The 11,780-nt window shown below is 47.4% G+C and overlaps 1 protein-coding gene across 4 annotated transcripts in view; it reads right to left on the minus strand.

The window, feature by feature from the left end:
* Positions 1-25: 25 nt before the first annotated feature.
* Positions 26-11,780, minus strand: part of UBE2Z (ubiquitin conjugating enzyme E2 Z) — a 16,929-nt gene continuing 5,174 nt past the window's right edge. For 2 of the 4 annotated variants that reach the window (XM_026071834.1, XM_026071835.1), the window contains exons 5-10: positions 9,924-9,996; positions 7,910-8,097; positions 5,833-5,944; positions 5,098-5,210; positions 4,482-4,572; positions 2,057-2,563 (exon numbers count right to left, since the gene is read on the minus strand). In XM_026071834.1, the coding sequence (XP_025927619.1) occupies positions 2,393-2,563; positions 4,482-4,572; positions 5,098-5,210; positions 5,833-5,944; positions 7,910-8,097; positions 9,924-9,996 (748 nt within the window). In that variant the 3' untranslated portion in view covers positions 2,057-2,392. The other 2 variants (XR_003254533.1, XR_003254532.1) reach the window with 2 other exon arrangements.

Consider the following 11,780-nt stretch of genomic DNA (forward strand, 5'->3'; position numbering starts at 1 on the left):
CCACTAAGTACCACCACAGTCTAGATTCTGCCAAAACAAACTTTATTGCACAAAAAAATCTTATGTACAATAGTATATAAACAAGGTATCGTAGAGTGACTCTTGTGCATATATTTTCAACTCAATTAGGTCTAAAAATCTGTTGCTAAAACATCTCTGCCTAGAGCAGTTATTTGAGGATTGTCACTTTGAAATGGAAACATTCAGAAATGGTAGGACAGACAACATTAGAGCTATAAAACTAATACTTCTCTTTTACAGCCACATGCTAGTTATGTGAATAGTGTCCACAATAAGGCATTTTCTTGTTTCATTGTATCGGTGGATGGTAACGCCACATGCATCACAAACAGATTTCAGAACCAGCTCTGCCTTGGGAAGGCAGCAGAGTCACAGCTCTACCCACAATGCTACTGAATGGTGAAAAACAACGTGACATTTACAATGGGATTAAAGAGGCGTTAAAGTAGCACACAACTCATGACTTCTCAGGAGACCCCACTGCCTCCCTGAGACCTTATTTCAAGGTGAACACAGCTTTATTTACTCTCATCTGGTGTATGTGTTGAGTGAGTCCTATGTAAGTTTAGCTTTCCCTCAAGGGAAGACAGGGCTTAAGTCTAAATCATACCAGTGACAGACCCAGGGGAGTTTGCTTGCTAAAGGGAAAAAGGTTCCCGAGTTGTTAGATGGCACCTTTCTAATTCAGAAATGTTTCCACCTTTCAGTTTTTCAGAGCTGCTTAAACAGCAATGTGCAGGCTTCTGAGTTCTGCAACAGTTGATGCTCAAATCACAGAGACTCCAGATAATTCAGTGACGCATGGGACATTGCCTTCTGTACGTCACACTGCAGGGGTCCTTTGGCCCCTCTCTATACGCTTTCTTAAAGATGACTGGGTTGGAAGTTCCCTCACCACCGCTAGGAGTCTGAAACAGGGCTGAGCTGGTGGAAGGTGTTTAAGGGAAGTGGGAGAGGGCCTGAGACAATGTGCAACTCTGTGCTTAGCTTTCTATCAAAGCTCCTGTAAAAAACAAAAGTAGATTAAGTTCTTCATCAACAAAACATTTTACTGCTCCAATCAATCATCACCAGGTTCATCTGCCTGGAGAAACTGGGTATTTCACCTCCACCTAAGTTACACTGAATACATCTTTGATGTAATAGCACTCGCAGCCAGCGGACACCTCTCCAAGAGGCTTGTCTTCACTCACAGTAAAAAGCTGCTGTTTGAAACAAACGTTCAAAGCATCGAAGTGTTAGACTTTATGACACTCAGCTAGCTTGCACTCAGCCAAGTTTGGCAAAGGAATTTTCAGTCAGTAATGAGGCATACACCTCCGAAGAACTCCACCCAGAAACGGTGGCTTCCTTAGCTAGAAATGCCCCTTATTCTAGCATTTCAATCTGATGGATCAAAGTAACAGTTGGGAGTGAGGGGGCAGGAGGAAGAGGGGAGAAAAATAAAATATTACACTGACGAGAGGGGTGGAAAGCAAAGAGTACTTCAGTTAAGGAAACAAAACAGCTCCATTCAGAGTAGCCAGATAAAACGTTTCTAGAACACTAATTTCAAATCAACACCTTAAAAAAAATACACAAACTAGACTTATTTTTAAGTGCTCCCCCACCTCTGAACCAATGATTTTCTCACCCTCCCTCCCCCAAAATGCCAGGGTGAACACACCTGCACTCGATTTATGAATTCTTGCAGTTTCCACTTTTCACTCTCCCCTTTGCGCCTGAAGTCCCAGTGGACGAAGTCACCCAGGGCTTGAATAAAGCTTTCAGAAAGGAGCCCAGATTCCACCACTGCTCTTTATCTTTGGTCTGTCTAGAACAGTGTCTAGAAGAAAGACATCAGGTAGGTGGGCTCCCACGGAGCAGAGGGGCTCCATCCTCCCAACCCGCACAAAAAGGTTTCACCCGGGCACACAGCGCATGGGCCCTGTCATACCCTGGACTCGTCAAAGTTCTCCCACAGCTACAGCTCCATGTTCAGCATGGCCCCAGGGAAGGGCTCACTGTCTAGCAACAGAAAAGCTGTAAAGAGGAGTCACGGTCTAGATCGCATTCTTTAATCAAATAAAAAAAACAAGAAAAAAAAAAAAAGAACCCAGTGTAGGTGTTTCCAAAAAATAACCTGATGCCACATGCTCCAGCTTTCTAGCATAGTAAGTACCTTTTAATAGTAGCCTGTCACAAGCTTGGCTTTGTCTAGCATGAAGTCTTCTCATTCAGCAATATCCACCAGAGCAGTAAAAGGAGACAGAAGACGTCCCACAGTTTTCTCCGCTCTGGCACTGGTTTGGTTGTCGAGTCTGTCAAGGGTACTCTAGAGTGTGAAGACAGAACATCCCCACGGCTTGGCCTCTCCACTCCTTACGCAGCTCTAAGCTTTGGAACAACCTTGAGTGTCTGTCTCTGTCTCAGAGGAGCTGCTCTCAGAGTCTATTTCTGTATTCTCCTGCTGGTGTTTCTCTTGCACCTTCTGACGAATTCCTTGCAAACGGATTAATAGGGACTGATAGTCAAAGTGGCCTCGTTTCTCACCAAAAGGATCCTGGAAGGAAAGCATGGATAAATCTATTAATAAAGACTATTATCCTTCTACAGTGAAGCATCACATCAAACTAGGTTCAGCATGTGGAATATTTACCAGGGCAAGACACAGAAGGAAGAAAGCTGCAGAATAATTGGGCAAAGAATGGTCAAAGACTTCAGGGTTAAATTCCAGCTTGTGACCARGAGGCCCCTGAACTTTTCAGTGTCAAGGCAGAGGTTGAAGACTGAAGATTTTTTTCTGTTTGGAGTCTCTTTCAGGAAGCCTTACAAACCCAAGCAAACATCACAGACGGATGAGAGGCCAGGCAGACATGGGTTGTATTTCTACTAGCAGCTCTGAGGAAGTAAGCTATTTCAAAGACTTGGTCTCAAGGCCCATAACAAGGAGGCAAAGAAAACGTATTACGAATGAAAGCCTCTATAACCAGAGGCCAAAGATATTAGTGCTACAGGCCCCTTTCAAATGAAAGTAACACTATTCTTCTTGCAAATCAAGTCCCCCAGCTGAGATGTAGCTGGGTTAAAGGCAAGAACTCTTTGGAGATTTAACACTTGCTCCTTTCATCCCAGTTCCAAGTTGAAGACACATTGCCAGGGCTATATAAGACGGTGGGACTTTACACTGTCCCATCTGATGTTGATCTTTAGTACAAGCCAACACGTGGCTCCAGAATTAACAAGACAGCACATACGGCAAGTGCTCAACTGATACTGACCCTGGAGTGGCTTCATTTTAAATACAGGGTAGTGGAGACAACAATGGCATCTCTCCAGGACATTGCGTTGATGCCTTCCTAYGCTATCATTTACAAATGAGCAGAAAACGGAACATGGCAGTCACTACCTCTGGGAACCAAGCACAACGCAGTGCCAGTCCACGGTGTTCTTCACAAACCCATGGTGAAAACAACTAAGCCTTGGCTCCTTGCAGAAGAAACAAGAGCGGGCCACGCCTGACAACCCTCTAACGTCATCACACTTTACTACACAGTCCAGTACTCTCTGTAGATACAAGTCAAGCACGGATCTGCCTTGGGGGAATCTCTCATTCCAAACAAGAGCTCTCCTGCTTTGGGAATGTTCCATTTTTATGAATTACACAGCCAGTGACAGCACTGACAGGAAAAAAGGGCTTAACTATAGATCGTTAAATCAACCACTTCCATCTTTTCTTAACAGTGAAATTTCTCAATGAGTCAGACAAGAGGTGGCTGATGAGAAAGGAAGACGCGTCTGTTCATATGCGAATAGCTTGGCAATCTATTCTTTAAAGTGTACTTTCCTACAGAAACAAGGCTCCTGTATTCAACCTGTCTAGATGTGCCTGCCATGTTATCTCCGTTCCTCTACCCCTTCCCCCTCCAGTAACTTTTGGCTCAGTCAGCCACTTTCAATGCAATCTGACAGAACAAGGAGTCAGAGAGAGGAGTTCCTATCTGCTGTATGAGCAAAGGAACTTCAGAAGAACAAAAAAAATCCTACTAGTATTCCAACAGGAAAACGCTGCAATAGAGTTCAATCCCCACCAGCATTGGGCAACCTACATGTTGCCCTCCCCACTTAACACCAAATTCACGTGAAAGCAAACTACACTGGTTTCACTGCTCAGAGAAGTACCTGCTTTCCTGAAGAGTGGCTCCAGGTCCAGCATTCAGAGAAATCTAACAGCTTTGAAAGTGCTGCCTGTATTCTCTGAGCTTGGGGAAAGCAGTGTTTTATCCACAGGAACATCTCAGGGTCCCAGTTTCAAGGATGAAGCAAAGTTGGAATATACAGTTGACAGAAAAGGTCCAGATTCATCCTACATGCCTTTAGGTACTGCACATCACAGCACAGTTGTTTCTCACTAAGCTATCCAGCCACATGCCCCTCGCTAAGGCAGTGCGTGATCAACAGGAAGCTTGTCTGCCACCCACCTGCATTGTCTGTCCTTGGAGATAAAGCCTTTCTTTGCACACTCCTTCATAGAAGTCGTAGTATTCCATGAAGGATTTCTCCATTACTCCCCTGAAGGCAATGAAAGAACACCCAGTCACCACAGGATGACAGCATTACAAGAACAGTCACCTCATCCAGGCTCACAACCATCCCACTGAACTCCAGTTGAGCAAATCAACTGCCTGTACAGGGTGTTTCAGACAACTGGGTACAGCTAGCCMGGACACACAGCAAAATGAGTTACAGCATCGCTGCAGCTGAACAGATTCTGCATGTGCTTGCACAACAGCTGCGGTCTCCCCCCCGCCCCAAGATTTTCTGTTTTGCCATAAGACAAGGCACATTTATTCTCAAATGCTAGTCAGAGGATGCAGCCATTGTGCACATTAACACAGCCTTTGTCAATGCACAGCTCCTGGGCACCACAAAAATCCAGCTACCCCAAACAATCACTCTTTGCTGGATCTGGGAGAGTTAAAGGCTTGCTCTTCCCTGGAGCAACTCTCAGGATGTCAGGAAGGGCAGTCAGAGAAGTCGATCCTGCTCCCCCCCACACCCATTTTCTTACGCTCCCTCCACATCTCCTTTCCATACCGTAAAGGCTCAGGACAGGGACACTTTCCTTCCAGCATGTCGCACACTGCTACTCGGATGGTCTCATGCCGAATGCACTCATTATAGTTCTTGCTGTCCCCAGGGTGCCTCTCCTGGAAACAGAATTTGGGCCAGTGAGTCCATGCAACTGGAATGGCTCTTAGTCTCTCCCTCCTGGGCCCAATGAATTTCACTGGTGCATGAATCCACTACGGTTTTGTCTGTTCAGTGTATGCGGAGCTAATTTAGGCTACAACTGAAAAGCTAGCAAGATTTCACRTGTCTCCAGAGCCCTGGAATCGCACAGCTGTGGAGACAGGTCAACTGATAAAGTCAGCACAGAAATCTGCCTCTCTCCTCATCTCTCCCTAGGATACTGGAGACCAGGAAAACCTGAGCAGTTTGGYTCCTGCATGACAGGACAATATGTCACAAGGAAGCCATTTCAGGAGTTGTGTAGCAGAGAAATGAAGAGCACTCCCATCTCCCCAGCAACTTCGAGTGCTTCTCRTTTCTGTTACCTTCTGCAGGTGTGAACTAAGCACCCTCCGGTTCAGAGCTGGCTTGCAACTCCCCCTCAAGCCCTGAGTAGAGGCAGAGCAAGCTGGAGGAGAGCCAAGTGACATAACCTGCTTTTGTCCCCGTTTGCAGAATGGGATTTACCACCAGAAGCAAAGTGTGGAGAGAAGAGACAAATAGCTGCAGAATCRGAGATGATCCATCCCAAACTCTCACCTGCTCAAAGCCGGGTTCATTGTGATAGGGGTTCTCAGTCATCAGAGACTGGATGGAGATAAGGACTGAAGAGATACTCTGTGCAGGGCTCCATGCAGGCCCGGTCCAAGTGCTGAGGCATCAAAACAGAAAAGCATTAATTAACAACACAGGACRAGCCCAATGACTACCATCCCTCCGACTACGAAAAGATCAGAAAGCTTGGGAAACCACAAGGAGACATCTATACCTTACAGAAATACAACAAGAAAAGAAACAGCTGGTACAGATATACAAAGCATTGGACAYGGAGAAGGTTTTAAGGGTGCAACCAGACTATTCTTTCTCACCCAACTGCGCACGTTAACCTGAGCTAGGCAAGAGCCTGGTAAACTTTACTCCACTGCCAGCACACACAGGGCCTCACACATAGCAGAGCTGGGGAAAAGTAACACTTCCAAACTTCTTACAAGGCATGTTAAAGCTAAGGCTGTCATCTTGCACAGCACCCTGGAGCAACACAAGCTACCAACACTATAAGTCAAAACCAGCAACTCGTAAGAATTGAAATCTGAATTTCAAGACTCAGACAAGATCATCACTTGTGCAGTTTGCAAGGCAGACACTCAGCACAAGGATTAATGTAAAAAATACTAACGGATGCTCTGCTATAGGAACAAGGTACTGGTTTCATACAGATAGGGGAGCAAAAACCTTTGCACAGACTGGCATAATCAGGAAGAGCTATTCTGCTGCTTGCCCTTAATATCCTAGTTCTAGATACAGATCTGTCTCCCTGTGAGCTGAACAAATGCACTGACCCACATGTGCTTTTCCTAAATCCTTTCATTCACAGCTGCCTCTGTGCTTCCCACTTCTGCTAAGGCCAAGGCCCTTGGGTCACTCTTCAATAATTTAGCTTTCATGCCAGGGCTACACTGCATGAGCAACAACACAGCTTGCGTGGAAACTGCTGGGTATTCAGACCTCCAAGATATGAATGTGCCTGCACGTCTCAGTGCTTYGCAGGTGTTGGCATCCAGCTCACTGGATCAGGAAGACTGATACGCTGGAGGAAGACGTTCCCCATCCAGACTGCATCTCCCCCACCCAGCCTTGGGCCAGATCCTGGACAAGATAAGTATCAGCTCCTCGGACAAGCTTTGGTGTAAATGGCATGTGCACAGCACTGCTGAAACCAGCCTGGCAAAGGCAGTCTTTTAATCATATCAAGACCCAGACTCCTTTTGGCTGACCAGATCCCTACAGCAATTCAAGCCATCACTGCCCCTTCCCCACCCAGCTGCCTCTTACTACCTCTCTGCAACAGAAGGGAACACGTATGAACACCTCAGCTGCAACAGTCCGGGGACTCAGCAAAAATTTTCCTTTATTGGCAAGTGAACCTATCACAGCCGGAGCTGGGAACATCACACCATGGCCAGGGTTCCTCTAGCAGAGCCCTAAGAGCCATTGAATCAACCAGGACTTTCACATGCTTAAAAATCAAGCAGGTGAAAAACAAGCATTTCCAGCAGTGGAGCCTGTTTCAGCAGGCAGCATGGGAGCGGTGGCTTGTAAATCATTACACCCACCATTCAGCCCCCCATACTATGTGTAGGTGGAAGCCCAGAGCAGTCAAATGGCTCTCAAGGAAGTTCTTAGCGGCTTTTAATTTTATTTATTTATTTTCAAACCCACACAGAGAAAGGAAATTAAAACCACAAAAACCTATATTCAAACAACATTAAGGATCAGGCTGCGAAGCGCAAAAGCGGAAGAAATGCAGTGCTCGGGCCAAGTCTTTGCAGGGGGAAACAGGAGGAAAGCAGCAGCATCCACTGAACTTCATGCTTCCCCTGCTCCATTCTCAGGTGCTTTTAAAGACAAGCTGGGCTCTTATTTCAGTAGAGGAGAGAATTTTTTGCTGCTTTAAGGCTCTGATTCTGCACATAACTTCACAGAAGCATAAAGGTGCATCCAAGCAAATGTCTGGGGCAAGATCAGGGCACAATGTACTGAGAAGGATGCGTGAGGCAGAAGACAGCCTGCAGCCACCTCCTGTTTTCCCCTGAAAATAGCCAAAGTCTCCTCTTACCCTAGAATACTCAGGCAGACTTTCCCATTGCGGTAGAAGTTGGGGTTAAACCTCACTGTGTTATTTCCCGTTGTCATCAGTTTGACCCTTGGTGGGTGGATGGGATAATCTGGAGGACAGCGAAACAGGAACAAGAAGAAACCCCCTTCATAAGGCGTGTCAAATGGGCCTGTGATCAATGCATGAATCTGGAAAACAAAAGCCCGTCTTGCGCACCACTTCAAAATTGTGCAGCACCATCAAATCCTCAACACAGCCAACCAAAGGCAAGAAATCTCCACCCAGGCAGCACTATGGACGCAGCATCTTCCACAAGCACAGGACATGTGCAGGCCACACGTTACCCTCCCTCCTTCCCTCTTTAGCCTGAGCCGCTGCTGCGCACTTCTTCCCCCTCTGCCATGCTCAATGTGCAAAGCAGGCTTCCAACGCAAGGGCTGGCCAGAGTCCACAACAGCTGCCTCCCATACATACATCCCTACACAGTCCAAACCAGACTGAATCACAGTTCAGCTAGTAAGCTCTGCTTCAAAAAAAAAAAAAAAAAAAAAAAAAAAAAAAAAAAAAAAAAAAAAAAAAAAAAAAAAAAGGGAAAAAAAAAGAAAAGTAAGATTTCAAATTTTAAAAAAATCTAATTTTAGGAAAAATAAAATTTCTGCCAGAACTAGAACATTCCTCAATTTTATGGTCTCGTGCTGATTTGGCCTTATTGAAACCAATCACTCAATATCCTCTGCCAGGATCCAAAATTAAGAACCTATKCTCTCCATGCTAATTACCCTCAGAAATCTCAGTTGTGTACCAGGAAATCTACTCCCATGGGGCTCTTAAGGAAGCTTACTCCTTTTCCATCCTTCTGAAGTGATCAAAGCAGTCTCCTTTAATGTCCTCTTACCTACCTCAGATTTTAGTTACAAGCCYCAAGGCTGGTGTTTTACAAACCCACATTTTCCTTGAAGGGCATTTTCGCACTTTCAGCTCCCAGCRTGAAGGGAAGCCAGAGCTGCAGCTAAATGCTCGATGTGGGAGCTGCCTGCGCAGAGACAGTCCCTTTGTGCTATCTCCAAAAACCCAGAGGCCCTGAGCCAGGCAGGCGCTTACACTGGTGGAGTCTGGGGGATGCCAAGTTTGTCAGGAAGGYAGAAGTATGCAGCAGAGGAGAAACCAAAGCAACCCCGCCACACACCCTACTTTCTCAGAAACCAGCGCAGCCAGAATAGGTAACACTAGCTGGAGAAAGGGCAGCACCAAATAGGCCAAAAAACACACTGGATCAAGAACATTTGAGCAGCCTCTCTCTGCCACTATCTCAAACATAACTGGAAGTTTCCAGTCCTGGAAAATCCCTAGAGCCAGGCAGCCAGGAGAGGAAGTACCGGGGCAGAAGAGGCCGCAGCCGTACCGATCCCCAGGGAGTACATCTGCTCGAGGCCACATGCTGGGAGTGGCTGCACGAGTCAGACCTGCGTACGACCCTGGTACCAGTGAAAACCAGCAGCTCCGCAGGAGGACAGGGTGCAGGCCTGGTGACACATCCCACCACCAATTCATGAGAATTAAACATCTCTGGCTTCCAGAGATACTCCATCTCTGCTTGTGGCTGATGGATGTTTCTCTTTCTCAGCCCCTCTGAGAAGCTCCCACGGTCAACAGCTTTCTGGAGCTGACTCTTCCTCAAGCTGCTCTGTTGATGATTTTCAAGCATCAGGAGGATAAAACCAGCTGGAACAGTGCTTCATTAGTTCASAGGGCCATTGAGGCAGTGCGAAGCTGCTCAGATCCCTGTGATAATATCTCTCCACCAAGCCAATTTCCTTGAGAGCCGCCTCCCATTTTAAATGCAGCCCATCTCAATGTAACCCAGAAAACTGGGTCAGATTATTCTCTTGAAGATTCTCCCTGACTCGTCTCAAAACATTAAGGGAATAGGCCATTTGGGCAAACCCGTAAAGCAGCTATTAACAGCAAAATACAGAGAAACAGAAAGTTGAATCTGTTCCAAATCTTCCCTTACCTTGGTCATGTCRTGGGGATCAGGCACAACAAACATTCCCGGGGGTGGTTCCTTATAAATGGACATGATATCCCTGAACAAAGGAAACAGGAATTAGTCAAGATCTCCCTTGGCGTTCATCAGCCCTCGAGGCACAGAACATTCTAGACRACAAATCTGTGCACATACACAAAGGGACAGATTTTTAAGATGGAAACTYGCAATTGAAAGAGTTAGATGTTTTTCTTTTTCCTTTGTCTCACTGTTTTCTGACTGAACTCTTCCAGCTTATCCTAAACAATAGCTGAGGCAGTTGAAGAGCACAAGCRTTCAATGAATCAGTAAGTGAGGCATCAGACCAAGTGAAACTTGATTACCTACAGTCTTGCATTTTATGGTAGATAAGCTTCAGCATCTAAGACTTCAACCACAACTTCTCCTGTAGGTGAGCACTTAAAAGTTCTTTTAAGTGAATTCTCTGTTGCCTAATGGACAATTTTCCCTTCCCATGGAAAGCAACCGTTTTCCCTCTCCACACTCAGAGTATTTAAAAAATTTCTTTCTTATACACAGCCATTTGTTTTCCCCAAACTGTCTTAACTTTCTTTGAGAACTTTGTCACTCTGTTGAATTTGGTTTTGATCAGCCTGTGGGTTCAAGAGTTACTAGGACACACAAACAGACACATATAACCTAATCTCAAAGGCCTTGTTTCCTTAGGAACTCAGACTAAATGAAATGAAAAATAATGAATGACCTGCGACTTAGTGCAGTTTGCAGATGTACCGAATGGCACTCATCAACAGAAAGCTCCTTCCCATAACCAGAGCTGTGCCAAGCCCCAGGACTAGCTACCACTAAGCCTTCCCATTTGGGAAAAAAAATGGAGTTCAGAGAGGTTTTAGCACGAGAACAAGTGCAAGAGCAACAGGAGAGCCTCGCCTTCCTGCCTAACGTTATGAAGTTAGCGCTTCTGGCCGTTTGGATTGGAAACCACCCAAATATTTGGTGCCATCTTTGGAAGATGTTATACAAGGTCTAGAACAGGCAACAGAACAAGGATGAACAAGAGCCTGGATGGCAGTGATACCTGCTGTGAAGGAAGAGGAAGAACTTGTTGAAACACTGCCAGCATTTCTAAGGATAMGAGACCATATTGCTCATTATATTGACGGCTACCGACACGATGCCAGGTTTAACTCGGGTGATCCTTCTGAGAGTCAGAGCAGACAAAGCCAACAGGAAAGCAAAGAGGAGCACTACGGGCAGGTCGGGATCTTACAAACCTCAACCTGCCTGCTGATGGGTACCGGGAGAGAAGCCTGCTGCCCTCTCCGATTAGCAACTGCGAGGAAGAGCCAGCGACGCACCAAGGAGCGCCGCTGCCAAGAACCCTGGCGGTAACAGACGGAGGAGGAGATCCCGGCCGGGGGATCGGGAGGCGGCACGCGAGGCCTGTCCTCGCCCAAGCACCTGGCTGAGGGGAGCCCCGGGGCAAGGACGGGGCCTGCGCCCAGGCCCGACCCCCGGGGAGCCCCGGGCCTGCGCCCGCCGGCGATGCCCAGAGGACGGTCAGCGACTTGAGGGCGCCAGGGAGGAGGCGAGGGGCTCCGCCGCGTTACGGGGCTCGGCTCCGCGCCCGGGCAACCCACCACCACCACCGGGCCCAGGCAGGGGGCCCCCGGCTGGGCCGCGCCCGGGGGGGCCCCGCGGGCGAGGAGCGGGGCCGTCAGCCGAGGCGCTGCGGTCTCTCACCGTTTGATCCGCAGGAGGCAGGCGGGGCTGGGCCGCTCGCTGTCCCAGTCGCCGCTGACGGTGGGGTCCCAGAAGGCGGAGTGCGTGAGGAGCGCGGCCCCGGCCGCCGCCGCCGCCGCCGCC

Source organism: Apteryx rowi, unplaced genomic scaffold, assembly GCF_003343035.1.
Source record: "Apteryx rowi isolate R43461 unplaced genomic scaffold, aptRow1 scaffold_331, whole genome shotgun sequence".
Lineage (NCBI taxonomy): Eukaryota > Metazoa > Chordata > Aves > Apterygiformes > Apterygidae > Apteryx > Apteryx rowi.